Raw genomic sequence first — 24,164 nt, 5'->3', positions numbered from 1 at the left:
GTTTTCTGAACATAAGCAGACAGTTGTGATGACATACTGTATCAGACATCATAGTTTTAAGAGCCCCTAGCCAGGAGGGCTCTGGACCCTCTCCCCCAGCCCCTTCACTGATTTTGTGAACATTGGCTGCATTGTTCACATGAAACAGAATCAGTAGATAAGGGAGAGAATCTAGTGTGGCATACACTACAGCGTTTGTTTACCCATATTTACAGTAATCACAATAACATACACAAAGACAGTATACTGATCAAGCCTGCTCTTACTGTATGTGAGAGGAGACACACAGGAGGGTCCCGTATGCAGTGCCCGCGCTCAGTCGCACTTTGAACCGGGGGACGCATCTAGCAGGGCCTCCGGTTTGTACTCACCATAGACGTCACCTTCAGGCATATGTTAGGGGTGTGCGGCGATTGCGACAACCAAGGCGCAGTGCCCCGCTGAACAAACAACCTCTCAGGACAGTGGTCCTGCAGCGGGGAAGCGGCTCTGCACATCGCAAGGCCGGTGACCGCCCTCCCCCCCCCAACTTCCCATGGTGCAGGTATGCGGATGCCCAAACAGCATACCAAAAATAATAAAAGTTTAAAAGAAATTGAAGAAAACTTTCTGGAGCTGCAGAGTGTGCATCCTCTCCTGAGGGCACTTTTTTCTAAACTGCCTGTGGGAGGGGGCACAGAGGGGAGGAGCCAGCACACCCAGTGAAGAAATTTAAAGTGCACCGGCTTCTTTGGACCCCGTCTATACCCCCATTGTACTAAGACTCCAAAATATCCCTTATGGATGCTAGAGAAAAACAGTGGCGATGAACGACTATATTGTTGAACGATATAGCGTTCAACGATATAGTGCCTACACACTGAATGTTATTGTTCGACGTCATCGCCGTCATTCCCGAACATGCAGCTCAGCCAGACACTGATGGGTTGAGCTGCATGTCAGCTCAATATTGATGAACGCTGAGCGACGTGCGGGAGCGCGCATCGTTCATCAATCTGACCCCCATACACACTGGCCAATTTCAAGCTAAAAATAAACGATAATGGCATAAATGTCTTTATCGTTTAATTTTTATGCAGAAATCGGCAAAGGTGTGTAGGCCCTAGATAGACTTGAAGTGATCTACTGGTTCTAGTAATACTAAATTGTAGGCTATTAAATACTTTTTAGGAATGATTTAATTGCAGGGTTGATGAAGATTGCCCTGATTAAATCTATTTAATACATGCACCCATCACAGCAGCCTAAACCGATATAATTTACAGATAAGTGAATGGACAACACTCATTACCATTACACACTGTATTCTCCTTTACCTATTATGGATCCTCACAACAAGATTATGATTGTCAATAATTCCTGGATTTTCTGCAAACTGTTGATATGTGATAATGTGCTCCATGAATTTCTCTATAGTAAATATACAAAAAAAACAAAGTAGCTGTTTAGACGTACAGTACAAACAAAGGGGCATACATATTGGCTTGTGTTGAGCAATATGGATATGTAACATATGTGCTGTAACTGCAGCTTGGGGTGTGGACACTTGAACGTGAAAGTAGCAATATGTGTACTCATTGTGACACATATACTGTGGAACACCTCAAATGGACAAAACCTGTCGTTCAGGCGAATTTTTTTGTCCATTTTCCAGTGTTTGGGAGCAAATGGTCGATTGTCATTTGCTCTCATCCACTACCTGACTTTCATTTTAGCCAGCCAGATATGGCAGATTATCTGCCAGATACTGTACAGTGCATGTTCAGCTTTACAGTGTGACCATAGACAATCTGGTTACATTTCTCATCTTATAAAAGTATGCTGAAAAGATAGCAAGCAAGCAATATGAGGAAGCAGGGTGCTGAGTTTAAGCCTCTGTGCTGGTCTCAAGGCCCTGCAGACATATTATGATATAATGATTACAACTTAGAGGCACTCAGCTGCTGCGTATATTTCCAGCAGCCAAACACCATTATGTAATTTGGTCCCTGTGAGGTGTCCAGTTCCCTAATACTCAGCATATGTCCTTTATTCAGTAACAATGCATACAGAAAACGTTTCAGAAAGCAAAAGCAACACAAGTTTAAATGCTACGCAGCTCAGTCCATCTGCTGTTGTGGGCAAGCGCCACCTAGAGGACATGATCTAGACAGAAAACTAACCTTTGGAGATCTCTCCATTCTCGCTCAACCCTCCACAGAGAGACAGTGTGACATCTGGCAGGTCCATAGGAGAATCAGAGAGGCATTCTGTCCCACTGTCTGCGGCAGACGTAGACTCCACAGACTGGGGAGACTGAGAGCCTGACAACATGTCCGACTCTACCCACTGCCTGGAACCAGGATCAGAGTCACTGCAACACAGGTTTACCCCATCATGGTTAATATATAGCATACAATTTACTACACATAGGGGGTCATTCCGAGTCGATCGCTCGCTAACAACTTTTAGCAGCTGTGCAAACGCATAGGCGCCGCTCACGGGGGAGTGTATTTTCGCTTTGCAAGTGTGCGAATGCCTTTGCAGCAGAGCGCAGCAAAAACATTTTGTGCAGTTTCTGAGTTGCTCTGGACTTACTCAGCCCTTGCGATCACTTCAGTCTTTTTGGTGGCGGAATTGACGTCAGACACCCGCCCTGCAAACGCCTGCACTCCCAGAAAACGGTCGGTTGACACCCATAAACGCCCTCTTTCTGTCAATCACCTTGCTCTCGGCTGTGCGAATGGAATCTTCGCTAAATCCATCGCTCAGCACCGATCCTCTTTGTACCCGTACGATGCGCCTGCGCATTGCAGTGCATACCCATGAGCAGTTATGACATTTTTTTACCTGATAGCGGCGCTGCGAAAATTGGCAGCGAGCGATCAACTCGGAATGACCCCCACAGATAATATAGATTAAAATATTTGCATCAACTGTAAATCAATAAAAACAGTGAGTGAAACACTGGGAAACCATTGATGTGTATTTACATTTGGCCAACATTTGCGTTTTACGTGTTTTTAGCTCCACGGAAATGTTAGTTTGGGTAAAACCTGTTGTGGACAGGATCCTTCAAACAAACGAATTAAAGTTTGAATGATTCCAGTCTAGGTGGTCTATTCATGAAGCAGTGAAAAATGTGGAGAAGTGAGCCAGTGGAGACGTTGCCTGTAGCAACCAATCGGCATTGAAGTAACATTTATAATTTGCATACCATAAAAATTATACAGAGCAGGCAGTTGGTTGCCATAGGCAACTTCTCCACTGACTCATTTCTCCACACTTCTCACTGTTCCATGAATAGACTTCTAGGTCTCCTGACTAACCACTGAGGTAACAGATTGAGGAAAATGTGTGCACTTTGAAAAGGTAGCACTGGCTGCACACATTCTCGCTGCTTGGGATAATCAGAAAGGGAAACCTACTGACATTTTGATTTTTGCGCTGGCTGGGTGTTAGGCCCTCCATAATAGGACAGCTGCAGGTTAGATAAAGTTCGGCAGCAATCATGTTTTTTTTTTTTTTTTTATTTCATGTGATTTTGCCATCTCATTTAAACATAGATAGCTTACTGCTAGTTGTTCTTGCTGGACTGTTCCTCCTATTCGTAGATGCAGAAAATAAACTTATAAAGAAATGAATAAATGAAGTTACTGTAGCAATGAAAAGCTTATGAGACAAGCAAATTATTTCAGCCACTAAATTGTCCATGCACTAACATACCTGTCTAACGGCAATTGTCCCTTTCACTACTTTAAGAAATCACACTGTATCAAGGAGTGTAAATAATGTAGAAGCGGGCCAATGGAGATGTTGCCAATAACAATCAAACCGTTTGTACCCAACATTTTACAGAACACGCTACCTCAAAGTTAATTGGCTGCTATAGGCAACTCCCCCCCTCTTTACACTACTGATATACGTATCCCCATAGGTTCCTGTATCTGCTCATGGTTGTGATCACAAAATAAGCAAAGATTACACAATATGCAGGCACTACTGACATGGGGACTTATTCAACATCAATCACATCTAAGATGCGATCGCATTTCCCCATTTTTCGGGGTAGTGCACACACGCAAGGCCAGAAACCTGCGCATGTGCGGCCCAGGAGATGCAAAAGCGAGACACAGCGGTGCTGCGCAGGCAGGGGGCTACACTTGTTTTGCGGGGTCAGCAATGTGATCGCAACTGCTAGCATAGATACAAGACATCTGCATAATATATATATATATATATATAAATAAAAAAAAATTTTTTTTTTGCACACAAACAAATATACCTTTTAGGGAAATAAAGTGCTGCAACGTCAGGTTCCAAAACATTCAAATCATCCAGATAAATATCGCCTGGACCCTGATGCTGGCTCCTCTTCAGCACACCTGTGTGGATTGATAAATAGGCATAAAGAAATAATAAGATTTTAAACCTACCGGTAAATCTTTTTCTCCTAGTCCGTAGAGGATGCTGGGGACTCCGTAAGGACCATGGGGGTATATAGACGGGCTCCGCAGGAGACATGGGCACCTAAAAGAACTTTCTAGTATGGTGTGCACTGGCTCCTCCCTCTATGCCCCTCCTCCAGACCTCAGTTAGAGAACTGTGCCCAGAGGAGATGGACAATACGAGGAAAGGATTTTGTTAATCTAAGGGCAAGATTCATACCAGCCCACACCAATCATACCATATAACCTGGAATACACCTAACCAGTTAACAGTATGAACAAAACAACAGTATCGGTCCAAGACCGATTCTAACTGTAACATAACCCTTATGTAAGCAATAACTATATACAAGTCTTGCAGATTTTCCGCACTGGGACGGGCGCCCAGCATCCTCTACGGACTAGGAGAAAAAGATTTACCGGTAGGTTTAAAATCTTATTTTCTCTAACGTCCTAGAGGATGCTGAGGACTCCGTAAGGACCATGGGGTTTATACCAAAGCTCCCAATCGGGCGGGAGAGTGCGGATGACTCTGCAGCACCGACTGAGCAAACGCTAGGTCCTCATCAGCCAGGGTATCAAACTTGTAGAATTTAGCAAAAGTGTTTGACCCCGACCAAGTTGCTGCTTGGCAAAGCTGTAATGCCTAGACGCCCCAGGCAGCCGCCCAAGAAGAGCCCACCTTCCTAGTGGAATGGGCCTTTACTGAATGCGGTAACGGCAATCCAGCCGTAACATAAGCCTGCTGAATCGTGTTACAGATCTAGCAAACAATAGTCTGCTTCGAAGCAGGCGCGCCAATCTTGTTGGCAGCATACAGGACAAACAATGCATCTGTTTTCCTAATTCTAGCCGTTCTGGCTACATAAATTTTTAAGGCCCTGACTACATCCAGGGACATGGAATCCTCCAAGTCACTCGTAGCCACAGGCACCACTATAGGTTGGTTCATATGAAACGAAGACACCACCTTAGGTAAAAATTGAGGACGAGTCCTCAATTCCGCTCTATCCACATGAAAAATCAAGACAAGGCCGCCAATTCTGACACACGCCTCGCAGATGCCAAGGCTAACAACATGACCACCTTCCAGGTGAGAAATTTCAACTCCACCGTTTTAAGGGGTTCAAACCAGTGTGATTTAAGGAACTGCAACACCACGTTCAGGTCCCATGGTGCCACTGGGGGCACAAAAGGAGGCTGGATGTGCAGTACTCCTTTTACAAACGTCTGGACTTCTGGGAGAGAAGCCAATTCCTTCTGAAAGAATATTGACAAGGCCGAAATCTGTACTTTAACACAGGCCCATATCCACTCCTGTCTGTAGGAAGTGGGGAAAACGATCCAGATGGAAATCTTCCATAGGAGCATTCTTGATTTCACACCAAGAGACATATTTCCGCCAGATATAGTGATAATGTTTTGCAGTCACCTCCTTCCTAGCCTTTATTAGAGTAGGTATGACCTCCTCTGGAATACCCTTCTCCGCTAGGATCCGGCGTTCAACCACCATGCCGTCAAACGTAACCGCGGTAAGTCTTGTAACATGCAGGGCCCCTGCTGTAACAGGTCTTCCCTTAGAGGAAGAGGCCAGGGATCTTCTGTGAGCATCTCCTGAAGATCTGAGTACCAGGCCCTTCGAGGCCAGTCTGGAACAATGAGTATTGTCTGTACTCTTTTTCGTCTTATGATCCTCAACACTTTTGTGATGAGAGGAAGAGGAGGAAACACATAGACCGACTGGAACACCCATGGCGTTACCAGAGCATCTACTGCTATTGCCTGAGGGGCCCGGGACCTGGCACAATACCTCCGAAGCTTCTTGCTGAGGCGTGACGCCATCATGTCTATTTGAGGAACTCCCCAGAGACCCATTATCTCTGCAAAGACTTCTTGATGAAGTCCCCACTCTCCTGGATGGAGATCGTGTCTGCTGAGGAAGTCTGCTTCCCAGTTGTCCCCTCACGGAATTAAGACAGCTGACAGAGCGCTTACATGATTTTCCGCCCAGCAAAGAATCCTGGTGGCTTCCGCCATCGCGACTCTGCTTCTTGTCCCGCCTTGGCGGTTCACATGAGCTACTGCTGTGACATTGTCTGATTGAATCAGAACCGGTAGGTTGCGAAGAAGATTTTCCGCTTGTCGAAGGCCGTTGTATATGGCCCTTAGCTCCAACACGTTGATGTGTAGACAGGACTCCTGGTCTGACCACAGTCCCTGAAAATTTCTTCCTTGGGTGACTGCTCCCCATCCTCGGAGGCTCGCGTCCGTGGTTACCAGGATCCAGTACTGAATGCCGAACCTGCGACCCTCTAGAAGGTGAGCACTCTGCAGCCACCATAGAAGAGACATCCTGGCCCTGGGGGACAGTGTTATTTTTTGATGTAATTGTAGATGGGACCCGGACCATTTGTCCAGAAGATCCTATTGAAACGTTCTTGCATGGAACCTGCCGAAGGGAATGGCCTCGTAAGTTGCCACCATTTTCCCCAGAACCCGAGTGCATTGATGAGCTGACACTCTTTTTGGCTTTAGTAGTTCTTGGACCATGTTCTGGAGGTCCTGGACTTTTTCCAACGGGAGGAAAACTTTCTTTTGTTCAGTGTCCAGTATCATGCCTAGGAACGCTAGTCGAGTTGTCGGAACCAACTGTGACTTCGGTAGATTGAGAATCCACCCATGTTGCTGAAGCACTCTCTGAGAGAGTGACACGTTCTCCAGTAATTGCTCTTTTGATCTCGCTTTTATCAGGAGATCGTCCAAGTATGGGATAATTGTGACTCCTTGCTTGCGCAGGATCACCATCATTTCCGCCATTAACTTGGTGAAAATCCTCGGGGCCGTGGACAGCCCAAACGGCAACGTCTGAAACGGATAATGACAATCCTGTACCGCGAATATCAGGAACTCCCGATGAGAGGGATATATGGGGACATGAAGGTAAGCATCCTTTATGTCCAGTGACACCATAAAATCCCCCCCTTCCAGGCAGGCTATCACCGCTAGGAGAGATTCCATCTTGAATTTGAATCTTTTCAGGTACAGGTTCAGGGATTTTAGGTTTAAAATGGGCCTGACCGAACCATCCGGCTTCGGAACCACAAATCGGGTTGAATAATACCCTTTTCCCTGTTGGCTCAGGGGAACCCTGATAATCACTCGCTGTTGACACAGCGTTTGAATTGCAGCTAGCACTACTTCCCGCTCTGGGGTAGAAGCTGGTAAGGCCGACTTGAAAAATCGGCGAGGGGGCACCTCTTCGAATTCCAGCTTGTAGCCCTGGGAGACTATTTCTATCACCCAAGGGTCCACGTCTGACTGAACCCAGACTTGGCTGAATAGTCGAAGGCGTGCCCCCACCTGTGCGGACTCCCGCAGGGGAGCCCCAGCGTCATGCGGTAGACTTAGCGGAAGCCGGGGAGGACTTCTGCTCTTGGGAACCAGCCGCAGCAGGTGTCCTCTTGCCTCTACCCTTACCTCTGGCGAGGAAAGAGGAGCCCCGACCTCTTCTGGATCTATGCGACCGAAAGGACTGCATCTGATATTGTGGGGGTTTCTTTTGCTGTTGGGGAACAAAAGTTAAAAAGGTCGACTTACCCGCGGTAGCTGTAGAAACCAGGTCCGCGAGGCCGTCCCCAAACAATACATCACCTTTGTAAGGTAAAACCTCCATATGCCTTTTTGAGTCTGCATCCCCCGTCCATTGGCGGATCCATAATGCTCTTCTTGCCGAAATAGCCATAGCATTGGCTCTTGAACCCAGTAATCCAATGTCTCTTTGAGCGTCCCTCATATATAAGACTGCGTCCTTAATATGAGCTAATGTTAACAAAATTGTATCCCTATCTAGGGTATCAAGGTCAGCTGACAGTGTATCTGTCCAAGCTGCTACTGCACTACATACCCATGCCGACGCAATTGCCGGTCTAAGCAAAGTACCAGTATGAGTGTAGATAGACTTTAATGTAGTCTCTTGCCTGCGGTCTGCAGGATCCTTGAGGGCCGCTGTGTCAGGGGACGGTAGCGCCACCTTCTTGGAAAGGCGTGTCAAGGCTTTGTCCACTGTGGGAGAGGATTCCCAACGTACCCTGTCCTGTGTAGGGAAAGGGTACGCCATTAGAACCCTTTTGGGAATCTGCAGCTTCTTATCTGGAGGTTCCCAAGGTTTTTCACATAACTCATTAATTTCATGTGAAGGAGGAAAGTTTATAACCTGTTTCTTTCCCTTAAACATGTGTATCCTCGTGTCGGGCACCGAGGGCTCATCAGTGATATGTAAGACGTCTTTTATTGCAATAATCATGCACTGAATACTTTTTGTCACCCTGGGGTGCAATTTTGCTTCATCATAGTCGACACTGGAATCAGAGTCCGTGTTGGTATCTGTGTCCTTTATTTGTGAGAAGGGACGTTTCCGAGACCCCGACGGGTCCTGTGAGTCGTACAATCCGTAGATTTATTACCTGCCGACGCGCTGGACTCTGCTTTGTCCAGCCTTTTATGCAGGGAAGCTACACTAGCATTTAACATATGCCACATATCCATCCAATCCTGAGTCGGCACCGCCGATTGAGACACACCACTCATCTGTTCCACCTCCTCTTTGGATAAGCCTTCCGTTTCAGACATGCCGACACACATACCGACACCCCACACACACAGGGATATAGCTATGAGGGGACAATTCCCTAAAGCAGGCCTTTTGGAGAGACAGAGAGAGAGTATGCCAGCACACACCAGCGCCAAACTGACCCAGAAAAAAAAAAACCCCAGATAGCGCTTTTATATATATATATATATATATATATATATATATATATATATATCTATATATATATATATATATATATATATAGATTTCCCCCACTCACTGCGCCAAATATGTGCCCCCCTCTCTTTTTTTTCAACCCTCTGATGCTCAGCAGGGGAGAGACCGGGGAGCCAGCGTTCTCTGCAGCCTCTGTGGAGAAAATAAGAATTTACTTACCGATAATTCTATTTCTCGGAGTCCGTAGTGGATGCTGGGGTTCCTGAAAGGACCATGGGGAATAGCGGCTCTGCAGGAGACAGGGCACAAAAAGTAAAGCTTTAGGATCAGGTGGTGTGCACTGGCTCCTCCCCCTATGACCCTCCTCCAAGCCAGTTAGATACTGTGCCCGGACGAGCGTACATAATAAGGAAGGATTTTGAATCCCGGGTAAGACTCATACCAGCCACACCAATCACACTGTACAACCTGTGATCTGAACCCAGTTAACAGTATGATAACAGCGGAGCCTCTGAAAAGATGGCTCACAACAATAATAACCCGATTTTTGTAACTATGTACAAGTATTGCAGATAATCCGCACTTGGGATGGGCGCCCAGCATCCACTACGGACTCCGAGAAATAGAATTATCGGTAAGTAAATTCTTATTTTCTCTATCGTCCTAGTGGATGCTGGGGTTCCTGAAAGGACCATGGGGATAATACCAAAGCTCCCAAACGGGCGGGAGAGTGCGGATGACTCTGCAGCACCGAATGAGAGAACTCCAGGTCCTCCTTAGCCAGGGTATCAAATTTGTAGGATTTTACAAACGTGTTTGCCCCTGACTAAATAACCGCTCGGCAAAGTTGTAAAAGCCGAGACCCCTCGGGCAGCCGCCCAAGATGAGCCCACCTTCCTTGTGGAATGGGCATTTACATATTTTGGCTGTGGCAGGCCTGCCACAGAATGTGCAAGCTGAATTGTATTACACATCCAACTAGCAATAGTCTGCTTAGAAGCAAAAGCACCCAGTTTGTTGGGTGCATACAGGATAACAGCAAGTCAGTTTTCCTGACTCCAGCCGTCCTGGAACATATTTTCAGGGCCCTGACAACATCTAGCAACTTGGAGTCCTCCAAGTCCCTAGTAGGTGCAAGGCACCACAATAAGCTGGTTCAGGTGAAACACTGACACCACCTTAGGGAGAGAACTGGGGACGAGTCCGCAGCTCTGCCCTGTCCGAATGGACAAACAGATATGGGCTTTTTTGAGAAAAAACCACCAATTTGACACTCGCCTGGTCCAGGCCAGGGCCAAGATCATGGTCACTTTTCATGTGAGATGCTTCAAATCCACAGATTTGACTGGTTTTAAACCAATGTGATTTGAGGAATCCCAGAACTACGTTGAGATCCCACAGTGCCACTGGAGGCACAAAAGGGGGTTGTATATGCAATACTCCCTTGACAAAATTCTGGACTTCAGGAACTGAAGCCAATTCTTTCTGGAAGAAAATCGACAGGGCCGAAATTTGAACCTTAATGGACCCCAATTTGAGGCCCATAGACACTCCTGTTTTCAGGAAATGCAGGAAACGACCGAGTTGAAATTTCTTTGTGGGGCCTTCCTGGCCTCACACCACGCAACATATTTTCGCCACATGTGGTGATAATGTTGTGCGGTCACCTCCTTTCTGGCTTTGACCAGGGTAGGAATGACCTCTTCCGGAATGCCTTTTTCCCTTAGGATCCGGCGTTCCACCGCCATGCCGACAAACGCAGCTGCGGTAAGTCTTGGAACAGACATGGTACTTGCTGAAGCAAGTCCCTTCTTAGCGGCAGAGGCCATAAAACCTCTGTAAGCATCTCTTGAAGTTCCGGGTACCAAGTCCTTCTTGGCCAATCCGGAGCCATGAGTATAGTTCTTACTCCTCTACGTCTTATAATTCTCAGCACCTTAGGCATGAGAAGCAGAGGAGGGAACACATACACCGACTGGTACACCCACGGTGTTACCAGAACGTCCACAGCTATTGCCTGAGGGTCTCTTGACCTGGCGCAATACCTGTCCCGTTTTTTGTTCAGACGGGACGCCATCATGTCCACCTTTGGTATTTCCCAACGGTTTACAATCATGTGGAAAAAACTTCCCGATGAAGTTTCCACTCTCCCGGGTGGAGGTCGTGCCTGCTGAGGAAGTCTGCTTCCCAGTTTCCATTCCCGGGATGAAACACTGCTGACAGTGCTATCACATGATTTTCCGCCCAGCGAAAAGTCCTTGCAGTTTTTGCCATTGCCCTCCTGCTTCTTGTGTCGCCCTGTCTGTTTACGTGGGCGACTGCCTTGATGTTTTTCCCACTGGATCAATACCGGCTGACCTTGAAGCAGAGGTCTTGCTAAGCTTAGAGTATTATAAATTTACCCTTAGCTCCAGTATATTTATGTGGAGAAAAGTCTCCAGACTTGATCACACTCCCTGGAAATTTTTTCCTTGTGTGACTGCTCCCCAGCCTCTCGGGCTGGGCTCCGTGGTCACCAGCATCCAATCCTGAATGCCAAATCTGCGGCCCTCTAGAAGATGGGCACTCTATAACCACCACAGGAGAGACACCCTTGTCCTTGGATATAGGGTTATCCGCTGATGCATCTGAAGATGCGATCCGGACCATTTGTCCAGCAGATCCCACTGAAAAGTTCTTGCGTGAAATCTGCCGAATGGAATTGCTTCGTAGGAAGCCACCATTTTTACCAGGACCCTTGTGCAATGATGCACTGTTTTTAGGAGGTTCCTGACTAGCTCGGATAACTCCCTGGCTTTCTCTTCCGGGAGAAACACCTTTTTCTGGACTGTGTCCAGAATCATCCCTAGGCACAGCAGACGTGTCGTCGGGATCAGCTGCGATTTTGGAATATTTAGAATCCACCCGTGCTGTTGTAGCAGTATCCGAGATAGTGCTACTCCGACCTCCAACTGTTCCCTGGACTATGCCCTTATCAGGAGATCGTCCAAGTAAGGGATAATTAAGACGCCTTTTCTTCGAAGAAGAATCATCATTTCGGCCATTACCTTGGTAAAGACCCGGGGTGCCGTGGACAATCCAAACGGCAGCGTCTAAAACTGATAGTGACAGTTCTGCACCACGAACCTGAGGTACCCTTAGTGAGAAGGGCAAATTTGGGACATAGAGGTAAGCATCCCTGATGTCCCCGGACACTATATAGTCCCCTTCTTCCTGGTTCGTTATCACTGCTCTGAGTGACTCCATCTTGATTTGAACCTTTGTAAGTGTTCAAAAATTTTTTTTTTTTTTTTTTTAGAATAAGTCTCACCTAGCCTTCTGGCTTCAGTACCACAATATAGTGTGGAATAATACCCCTTTTCCTTGTAGTAGGAGGGGTAATTTAATTATCACCTGCTGGGAATACAGCTCGTGAATTTTTTCCCATACTGCCTCCTTGTCGGAGGGAGACCTTGGTAAAGCAGACTTCAGGAGCCTGCGAAGAGGAAACGTCTCTACATTCCAATCTGTACCCCTGGGATACTACTTGTAGGATCCAGGGGTCCTGTACGGTCTCAGCGCCATGCTGAGAACTTGTCAGAAGCGGTGGAGCGCTTCTGTTCCTGGGAATGGGCTGCCTGCTGCAGTCTTCTTCCCTTTCCTCTATCCCTGGGCAGATATGATCTTATAGGGACGAAAAGACTGAGGTTGAAAAGACGGTGTCTTTTTCAGCAGAGATGTGACTTAGGGTAAAAACGGTGGATTTTCCAGCAGTTGCCGTGGCCACCAGGTCCGATGGACCGACCCCAAAAAACTCCTCTTCCTTTATACGGCAATACACCTTTTTGCCGTTTGGAATCTGCATCACCTGACCACTGTCGTGTCCATAACATCTTCTGGCAGATATGGACATCGCATTTACTCTTGATGCCAGAGTGCAAATATCCCTCTGTGCATCTCGCATATATAGAAATGCATCCTTTAAATGCTCTATAGTCAATAAAATACTGTCCCTGTCAAGGGTATCAATATTTTTAGTCAGGGAATCCGACCAAGCCACCCCAGCTCTGCACATCCAGGCTGAGGCGATCGCTGGTCGCAGTATAACGCCAGTATGTGTGTATATACTTTTTATGATATTTTCCAGCCTCCTGTCAGCTGGTCCTTGAGGACGGCCCTATCTATAGACGGTACCGCCACTTGTTTTGATAAGCGTGTGAGCGCCTTATCCACCCTAAGGGGTGTTTCCCAACGCGCCCTAACTTCTGGCGGGAAAGGGTATACCGCCCATAATTTTCTATCGGGGGGAACCCACGCATCATCACACACTTTATTTAATTTATCTGATTCAGGAAAAACTACTGTAGTTTTTTCACATCCCACATAATACCCTCTTTTGTGGTACTTGTAGTATCAGAAATATGTAACACCTCCTTCATTGCCTTTAACGTGTGGCCCTAATAAGGAATACGTTTGTTTATTCACCGTCGACACTGGATTCAGTGTCCCTGTCTGTGTCTGTGTCGACCGACTAAAGTAAACGGGCGTTTTAAAACCCCTGACGGTGTTTTTGAGACGTCTGGACCGGTACTAATTGTTTGTCGGCCGTCTCATGTCGTCAACCGACCTTGCAGCGTGTTGACATTATCACGTAATTCCCTAAATAAGCCATCCATTCCGGTGTCGACTCCCTAGAGAGTGACATCACCATTACAGGCAATTGCTCCGCCTCCTCACCAACATCGTCCTCATACATGTCGACACACACGTACCGACACACAGCACACACACAGGGAATGCTCTGATAGAGGACAGGACCCACTAGCCCTTTGGAGAGACAGAGGGAGAGTTTGCCAGCACACACCAAAAACGCTATAATTATATAGGGACAACCTTATATAAGTGTTTTCCCTTATAGCATCTGTTTTATATATTTCTAACGCCAAATTAGTGCCCCCCCTCTCTGTTTTAACCCTGTTTCTGTAGTGCAGTGCAGGGGAGAGCCTGGGAGCCTTCCCTCCAGCCTTTCTGTGAGGGAAAATGGCGCTGTGTGCTGAGGAGATAGGCCCCGCCCCTTTTTCGGCGGCCTCGTCTCCCGCTTTTAACGGATTCTGGCAGGGGTTAAATATCTCCATATAGCCTCCGGAGGCTATATGTGAGGTATTTTTAGCCAAAATAGGTTTTCATTTGCCTCCCAGGGCGCCCCCCTCCCAGCGCCCTGCACCCTCAGTGACTGCCGTGTGAAGTGTGCTGAGAGGAAAATGGCGCACAGCTGCAGTGCTGTGCGCTACCTTTAGAAGACTGAGGAGTCTTCTGCCGCCGATTCTGGACCTCTTCTTACTTCAGCATCTGCAAGGGGGCCGGCGGCAAGGCTCCGGTGACCATCCAGGCTGTACCTGTGATCGTCCCTCTGGAGCTGATGTCCAGTAGCCAAGAAGCCAATCCATCCTGCACGCAGGTGAGTTCACTTCTTCTCCCCTAAGTCCCTCGTTGCAGTGATCCTGTTGCCAGCAGGACTCACTGTAAAATAAAAAACCTAAGCTAAACTTTTCTAAGCAGCTCTTTAGGAGAGCCACCTAGATTGCACCCTTCTCGGCCGGGCACAAAAATCTAACTGGCTTGGAGGAGGGTCATAGGGGGAGGAGCCAGTGCACACCACCTGATCCTAAAGCTTTACTTTTTGTGCCCTGTCTCCTGCGGAGCCGCTATTCCCCATGGTCCTTTCAGGAACCCCAGCATCCACTAGGACGATAGAGAAAATGGCGCTGGTTAGTGCTGAGGGATCAAGCTCCGCCCCCTCACGCGGCGGGCTTCGGTCCCGCTCATAAATTTGAAAAAATGGCAGGATCTATAGTTTACTGCCTCCGCAGCCTAACTACATACTTTAATGCCCAAAACGAGGTTTATTGCTGCCCAGGGCGCCCCCCTGCGCCCTGCACCCATCAGTGCCCAGTGTGTGTGTGTAAGTGTGGGAGCAATGGCGCGCAGCTTCCTGCTGCGCGCTTACCTCATGAAGATCTGAAGTCTTCTGCCGCCTGATGTCTTCTTATGTCTGACATACTCACCCGGCTTCTTTTTTCCGGCATCTGTGAGGAGGATGGCGGCGCGGCTCCGGGACGAACCCCAGGGTGAGACCTGTGTTCCGACTCCCTCTGGAGCTAATGGTGTCCAGTAGCCTAAGAAGCAGAGCCCTTAAACTTTTAAGAAGTGGGTCTGCTTCTCTCCCCTCAGTCCCACGATGCAGGGAGTCTGTTGCCAGCAGAGCTCCCTGAAAATAAAAAACCTAACAAAATTATTTTTACAGAAAACTCAGGAGAGCTCCCTGTAATGCACCCTATCTCCTCTGGGCACAAGATCTAACTGAGGTCTGGAGGAGGGGCATAGAGGGAGGAGACAGTGCACACCATACTAGAAAGTTCTTTTAGGTGCCCATGTCTCCTGCGGAGCCGGTCTATACCCCATGGTCCTTACGGAGTCCCCAGCATCCTCTAGGACGTAAGAGAAAAGTACATTTATAATTCACAATATCCAAAACCTGCTCTTTAAATTACCATGGGATCTCTCATTGTAGGGAAAGATGCAGATCAACCTTTCAAAGAATAATTTATATGTGCAATACACAATGGCAAGAAAAGTTTTAACTTTCTAATTAAAATACAGTTAGCGGACACTTCTAGGATATACTATTCTTCTCATGCCGACTGTATCTACAGGTATAATACTATGGTACCAACAGGTATACCACCGTCTGTACTATGATACATACAGATATAATATTGGGCATACTCTTATAGTTACGTGAAAAATAGAGGCTGTACCTTCAGGTAGAGCACAGGCTGTACCCAATGGTACCAACATTATAAGTATAGACTGCTGAATGCTACTAGTAGAAGTAATCTGGCAGAGAGCAGCTAAGCCTGAAGGTGATATGTTTGTACAACAGTGTCATGTTTGTTGCATCAAGATAAAAAGTGAATTCCATTTGGTCTCTGAAAGCTTTCATCTTATCTGTAATATTTATTCATGATTATTGGGATAGCTTAATTAAATATACAATATCTGTACGAGGAGTACTGGGGAAAGTGTATTTAGCATGTAATATTTGTTAGTGTGGTATTAATGACAATGTGCCTAGTGAAATACAATAGGCCATAGTATCCAATTTATATTAAGTGCTCCAGTTTGTGAGGCCTGGTTCCTGGAGTTTTATTGTGCATAGCAACCTTCTTGGAATGTATCACAGAACATCTGCACAGCATCCACATGTCAGGCAACTCTAAAGCAAATCCAATGTACTGTAACAGGAGTCATGTTGGAAAGGTGTGGGGATAGTAGTACCTTGAGCCTGTCAGCAGTGCCTACAGGGATCAACAAAAGTGGTGTGTAACATAAGGATGGAGTACAATGTGACACTACAGTGTGGGATGAAAAGCTCTACCTTTGACGCACATATATATAATGCCAAGTACATCTGATGTGCATATTAATGTTACCAAGAATGCACTCATAGGGGCAGAATGAATTGAACGCAATGTGCTGCTGGGCATTGCGGAGATGCCAGATGTGCACATATCGGCTATTTACGGTAGTGCAGGTTTTCCTCACGCTACTATGGGATGCATGGGAAACATGCAATGTAGACGGCAGAGATGTGCTGCTCTAGAACTGCACATATTATCAGTCGCATTGAATTGAATTCTCCCTACAGGGGTACATTTACTAGGTATCCGTTCACATGGTCGACCATGTTATGGTCGACAGTCATTAGGTCGACCACTATTGGTCGACATTGACATGGTCGACATGGACACATGCGTGGGTTTCCTCCGGGTACTCCGGTTTCCTCCCACAATCCAAAAAATAAGAATTTACTTACCGATAATTCTATTTCTCGTAGTCCGTAGTGGATGCTGGGAACTCCGTAAGGACCATGGGGAATAGCGGCTCCGCAGGAGACTGGGCACAAAAGTAAAAGCTTTAGGACTACCCGGTGTGCACTGGCTCCTCCCCCTATGACCCTCCTCCAAGCCTCAGTTAGGATACTGTGCCCGGACGAGCGTACACAATAAGGAAGGATTTTTGAATCCCGGGTAAGACTCATACCAGCCACACCAATCACACCGTACAACTTGTGATCTGAACCCAGTTAACAGCATGATAGCAGAGGAGCCTCTAGGAAGATGGCTCACTACAACAATAACCCGATTTAGTTAACAATAACTATGTACAAGTATTGCAGACAATCCGCACTTGGGATGGGCGCCCAGCATCCACTACGGACTACGAGAAATAGAATTATCGGTAAGTAAATTCTTATTTTCTCTGACGTCCTAGTGGATGCTGGGAACTCCGTAAGGACCATGGGGATTATACCAAAGCTCCCAAACGGGCGGGAGAGTGCGGATGACTCTGCAGCACCGAATGAGAGAACTCCAGGTCCTCCTCAGCCAGGGTATCAAATTTGTAGAATTTTGCAAACGTGTTTGCCCCTGACCAAGTAGCTGCTCGGCAAAGTTTTAAAGCCGAGACCCCTCGGGCAGCCGCCCAAGATGAGCCCACCTTCCTTGTGGAATGGGCATTTACTGATTTTGGCTGTGGCAGGCCTGTCACAGTATGTGCAAGCTGAATTGTACTACAAATCCAACGAGCAATAGTCTGCTTAGAAGCAGGAGCACCCAGCTTGTTGGGTGCATACAGGATATTTTCAGGGCCCTGACAACATCTAGCAACTTGGAGTCCTCCAAGTCCCTAGTAGCCGCAGGCACCACAATAGGTTGGTTCTGGTGAAACGCTGACACCACCTTAGGGAGAAACTGAGGACGAGTCCTCAATTCCGCCCTGTCCGAATGGAAAATCAGATAGGGGCTTTTGCAAGATAAAGCCGCCAATTCTGACACGCGCCTGGCCGAAGCCAGGGCCAACAGCATGGCCACTTTCCATGTGAGATATTTTAAATCCACAGATTTAAGTGGTTCAAACCAATGTGATTTGAGGAACCCCAAAACTACATTGAGATCCCAAGGTGCCACTGGAGGCACAAAAGGAGGCTGTATATGCAGCACTCCCTTGACAACGTCTGCACTTCAGGAATTGAAGCCAGTTCTTTCTGGAAGAAAATCTACAGGGCCGAAATTTGAACCTTAATGGACCCCAATTTGAGGCCCATAGACACTCCTGTTTGCAGGAAATGCAGGAATCGACCCAGTTGAAATTCCTCCGTAGGGGCCTTCCTGGCCTCGCACCACATTTTCGCCAAATGCGGTGATAATGTTTTGCGGTCACATCCTTCCTGGCTTTGATTAGGGTAGGGATGACTTCCTCCGGAATGCCTTTTTCCTTTAGGATCCGGCGTTCAACCGCCATGCCGCAGCCGCGGTAAGTCTTGAAACAGACAGGGTCCTTGCTGGAGCAGGTCCCTTCTTAGAGGCAGAGGCCACGGGTCCTCTGTGAGCATCTCTTGAAGTTCCGGGTACCAAGTCCTTCTTGGCCAATCCGGAGCCACGAGTATAGTTCTTACTCCTCTCCGTCTTATAATTCTCAGTACCTTGGGTATGAGAGGCAGAGGAGGGAACACATACACCGACTGGTACACCCACGGTGTTACCAGAGCGTCCACAGCTATTGCCTGAGGGTCCCTTGACCTGGCGTAATACCTGTCCAGTTTTTTTGTTGAGGCGGGACGCCATCATGTCCACCATTGGTTTTTCCCAACGGTTCACAATCATGTGGAAGACTTCTGGATGAAGTCCCCACTCTCCCGGGTGGAGGTCGTGTCCACTCCCGGAATGAACACTGCTGACAGTGCTATTACATGATTTTCCGCCCCGCAAAGAATCCTTGCAGCTTCTGCCATTGCCCTCCTGCTTCTTGTGCCGCCCTGTCTGTTTACGTGGGCGACTGCCGTGATGTTGTCCAAGTGGATCAGCACCGGCTGACCTTGAAGCAGAGGTCTTGCTTGGCTTAGAGCATTGTAAATGGCCCTTAACTCCAGAATATTTATGTGAAGTGATGTCTCCAGGCTTGACCCCAAGCCCTGGAAATTTTTTCCCTGTGTGACTGCTCCCCAGCCTCGCAGGCTGGCATCCGTGGTCACCAGGACCCAGTCCTGAATGCCGAATCTGCGGCCCTCTAGAAGATGAGCACTCTGCAAACACCACAGGAGTGACACCCTTGTCCTTGGGGACAGGGTTATCCGCTGATGCATCTGAAGATGCGATCCGGACCATTTGTCCCGCAGGTCCCACTGGAATGTTCTTGCGTGGAATCTGCCAAATGGGATTGCTTCGTAGGAAGCCACCATTCTTCCCAGGACCCTTGTGCATTGATGCACTGAGACTTGGCCTGGTTTTAGGAGGTTTCTGACTAGCTCGGATAACTCCCCGGCTTTCTCCTCCGGGAGAAACACCTTTTTCTGGACTGTGTCCAGGATCATCCCTAGGAATAGAAGACGTGTCGTCGGGATCAGCTGCGATTTTGGGATATTGAGAATCCAACCGTGCTGCCGCAGCACTACTTGCGATAGTGCTAACCCGACTACCAACTGTTCCCTGGATCTCGCCCTTATCAGGAGATCGTCCAAGTAAGGGATAATTTAAAACTCCTTTCCTTCGGAGGAGTATCATCATTTTGGCCATTACTTTGGTAAAGACCCGGGGTGCCGTGGACAATCCAAACGGCAGCGTCTGAAACTGATAGTGGCAGTTCTGTACCACAAACCTGAGGTACCCTTGATGAGAAGGGTAAATTGGGACATGGAGGTAAGCATCCTTGATGACCAGAGACACCATATAATCCCCTTCTTCCAGGTTCGCGATCACTGCTCTGAGTGACTCCATCTTGAATTTGAACCTCTGTATGTAAGTGTTCAAAGATTTTAGATTTAAAATAGGTCTCACCGAGCCGTCCGGCTTCGGTATACCAACAGCGTGGAATAATACCCCTTTCCCTGTTGCAGGAGGGGTACCTTGATTATCACCTGCTGAGAATACAGCTTGTGAATGGCTTCCAATACCGCCTCCCTGTCGGAGGGAGACGTCGGTAAAGCAGACTTTAGGAAACGGCGAGGGGGAGACGTCTCGAATTCCAATTTGTACCCCTGAGATACCACCTGAAGGATCCAGGGGTCCACTTGTGAGTGAGCCCACTGCGCTCTGAAATTCTTGAGACGGGCCCCCACCGTGCCTGAGTCCGCTTGTAAAGCCCCAGCGTCATGCTGAGGACTTGGCAGAAGCGGGAGAGGGCTTCTGTTCCTGGGAACTGGCTGTCTGCTGCAGCCTTTTTCCTCTTCCTCTGCCACGGGGCAGAAAAGAGGAGCCTTTTGCCCGCTTGCCCTTATGGGGCCGAAAGGACTGCGCCTGATAATACGGCGTCTTCTTATGTTGAGAGGCTACCTGGGGTAAAAATGTGGATTTCCCAGCCGTTGCCGTGGCCACCAGGTCTGATAGACCTACCCCAAATAACTCCTCCCCTTTATAAGGCAATACTTCCATATGCCTTTTGGAATCCGCATCATCTGACCACTGCCTCGTCCATAACCCTCTTCTGGCAGAAATGAACAGCGCACTTACTCTTGATGCCAGTCGGCAAAAATCCCTCTGTGCATCACGCATATATAAAAATGCATCTTTTAAATGCAATATAGTCAGTAATATACTGTCCCTATCCAAGGTATCAATATTTTCAGTCAGGGAATCCGACCAAGCCACCCCAGCACTGCACATCCAGGCTGAGGCGATTGCTGGTCGCAGTATAACACCAGTATGTGTGTATATACATTTTAGGATATTCTCCTGCTTTCTGTCAGCAGGTTCCTTAAGGGCGGCCGTATCAGGAGACAGTAGTGCCACCTGTTTTGACAAGCGTGTGAGCGCTTTATCCACCCTAGGGGGTGTTTCCCAACGTGCCCTATCCCCTGGCGGGAAAGGGTATGATGCCAATAACTTTTTAGGAATTATCAGTTTTTTATCGGGGGAAACCCACGCTTCATCACACACTTCATTTAATTCATCAGATTCAGGAAAAACTACGGGTAGTTTTTTCTCTCCAAACATAATACCCTTTTTAGTGGTACTTGTAATCTCAGAAATGTGTAAAACATCTTTCATTGCCTCAATCATGTAACGTGTGGCCCTACTGGAAGTCACATTCGTCTCTTCACCGTCGACACTGGAGTCAGTATCCGTGTCGGCATCTGTATCTGCCATCTGAGGTAACGGGCGCTTTAGAGCCCCTGATGGCCTTTGAGACGCCCCGACAGGTCCAAGCTGAGTAGCCAGCTGTCTCATGTTCCATAAGCCCATCCACTCAGGTGTCGACCCCCTAGGGGGTGACACCACCATTACAGGCAATTGCTCCGCCTCCAAATCAGTTTCCTCCTCATACATGTCGACACAAACGTACCGACACACAGCACACACACAGGGAATGCTCTGATAGAGGACAGGACCCCACTAGCCCTTTGGGGAGACAGAGGGAGAGTATGCCAGCACACACCAGAGCGCTATATATAGACAGGAATACCACTATATAACGTGCTTTTCCCTTCATAGCTGCTGTTATTATCAAAACTGCGCCAAATTAGTGCCCCCCCTCTCTTTTTTACCCTTTTCTGTAGTGCAGGACTGCAAGGGAGAGTCAGGGAGACGTCCTTCCAGCGGAGCTGTGATGGAAAATGGCGCCAGTGTGCTGAGGAGATAGGCTCCGCCCCCTTCTCGGCGGCCTTTTCTCCCGCTTTTTGGTGAATTCTGGCAGGGGTTAAAATACATCCATATAGCCCTGGGGGTTATATGTGGTGTATTTTCGCCAGCCAAGGTGTTTTACATTGCTGCTCAGGGCGCCCCCCCCTAGCGCCCTGCACCCTCAGTGACCGGAGTGTGAAGTGTGCCTGAGGAGCAATGGCGCACAGCTGCAGTGCTGTGCGCTACCTTGTTAAAGACTGATGTCTTCTGCCGCCGATTTTTCCGGACCTCTTCTTGCTTCTGGCTCTGTAAGGGGGCCGGCGGCGCGGCTCTGGGACCGGACTCCGAGGCTGGGCCTGTGTTCGGTCCCTCTGGAGCTAATGGTGTCCAGTAGCCTAAGAAGCCCAAGCTGGCTGCAAGCAGGCAGGTTCGCTTCTTCTCCCCTTAGTCCCTCGATGCAGTGAGCCTGTTGCCAGCAGGTCTCACTGAAAATAAAAAACCTAAAACTAAACTTTTTCTAAGAAACTCAGGAGAGCCTCCTAGAATGCACCCTTCTCGGCCGGGCACAAAAATCTAACTGAGGCTTGGAGGAGGGTCATAGGGGGAGGAGCCAGTGCACACCGGGTAGTCCTAAAGCTTTTACTTTTGTGCCCAGTCTCCTGCGGAGCCGCTATTCCCCATGGTCCTTACGGAGTTCCCAGCATCCACTAGGACGTCAGAGAAATATACTGGTAGGTTAATTGGCTCCCAACAAAATTAACCCTAGCATGAATATGTGTGCGTGTACATGTGATAGGGAATATAGATTGTAAGCTCCACTGGGGCAGGGACTGATGTGAATGACCGAATATTCTCTGTAAAGCGCTGCGGAATATGTGTGCGCTATATAAATAACTGGTAATAAAAATAATAATAATAATAATGGTCGACACATGAAAGGTCGACACATGAAAAGGTCGACATGAGTTTTTTTTTAACTTTTTTTTCTTTTGGGGAACTTTTCCATACTTTACGATTCACATGGACTACGATTGGAATGGTAAAGTGTGCCGAGTGAGGCGGTAGCGGAGCGAAGGCACCATGCCCGAAGCATGGCGAGCGAAGCGAGCCATGCGAGGGGACGCGGTGCACTAATTGGGGTTCCCAGTCACTTCACGCAAAGAACGACACCCAAAAAAGTTAAAAAACGCATGTCGACCTTTTCATATGTCGACCTTTCATGTGTCGACAATTTTCATGTGTCGACCATGTGTCCACGTCAACCATGTTAATGTCGACCAATAGTGGTCGACCTAATGACTGTCGACCATAACATGGTTGACCATTCATATCGGAACCCATTTACTAAGCAGTGAGAAGAGTGGATAAGTGCCCATGGCAACCAATCAGCACTGAAGTAACATCTATCATTTGCATACTATAAAATGAAACAGAGCTGCTGATTGGTTGATGGGGAAGTTTCTCCACTGGCTCACTTCTCCGTTCTTACCACTGCTTAGTAAATGTACCCCTATAGTCTGCTAAGTGGATTAAAACAACAGGGACAGAAAATAAAAGAGATAAGAAACAGTGAAAACAATTAACAAATCATTACGCGTTACTTAAATGATCCAGATTTAAATAACAATGAAGAAGAACTGGCCTCAGGTAAGAAAGAACACAACATGAAATGATCATTAGAAGTAGTAATAGGGCATGATAGATGCAAGTCTGAAAGGGGTTAAAAAACAATGGCAAATCAAGTCAATCATTCCTCAAAATGGTAAGAAAAGAACTAGAAAACATTCCAGATCACTGGCAACATAACAAGAGTTAGACATGCCAACAAGCTTGGCACAAATGCTGACCAAAAGATGTTACAAGTATCATCCAAGAATTGCAGGTTAGCATTAAGGGATCTACAACTCTCTTTCCACAGCCAGTGCCAGAGTCCATGAGTCACAAGTCAGAGGGACTGACTACAGCGGGTCTATATGGGAGGTCACACAAAGAAACCTGGTTTATAACTGCAGTTTAATAGCGATCACTTGGGTGGATGGTATGTAGTTAGAATGTCAACACCAGAATCACTGAGTCAGCCATGATCTCTCAATGTGCCAGTAAGCACTTCACGGCAGCTGTCAAACAGATGAAGCTTTACTGAAAGTGGATCTCACAACAGAAGGACTATGGGGGAAGAGGAGTGTTTTGGAATGGCCACGCCAAAGCCCTGACATCGAAGTGTTGTTTGGGAGCCATCAATCATCCAATGCTAAAGCAGCTCTCTGTGTGGTGGATTGGGTGAGAGAATGATACTTAAACAAAATAGTAACA

At 47.5% G+C, this 24,164-nt stretch overlaps 1 protein-coding gene across 2 annotated transcripts in view; it reads right to left on the bottom strand.

Moving 5' to 3' along the window:
* The window catches only part of LPIN2 (lipin 2), a 324,290-nt gene that overhangs the window by 72,792 nt on the left and 227,334 nt on the right, over nt 1-24,164 (bottom strand). For both annotated transcript variants that reach the window (XM_063923550.1, XM_063923549.1), the window contains 3 exons: nt 4,265-4,364; nt 2,163-2,353; nt 1,317-1,410 (listed from right to left, as the gene is read on the bottom strand). In XM_063923550.1, the coding sequence (XP_063779620.1) occupies nt 1,317-1,410; nt 2,163-2,353; nt 4,265-4,364 (385 nt within the window). The remainder of the gene's footprint in view (nt 1-1,316; nt 1,411-2,162; nt 2,354-4,264; nt 4,365-24,164) is intronic.

Source organism: Pseudophryne corroboree, chromosome 5 (genome assembly GCF_028390025.1).
Source record: "Pseudophryne corroboree isolate aPseCor3 chromosome 5, aPseCor3.hap2, whole genome shotgun sequence".
Taxonomy (NCBI): Eukaryota; Metazoa; Chordata; class Amphibia; order Anura; family Myobatrachidae; genus Pseudophryne; species Pseudophryne corroboree.
The sequence above is the reverse complement of the archived record's forward strand: the minus strand, read 5'-3'. Positions and strand labels throughout refer to the sequence as shown.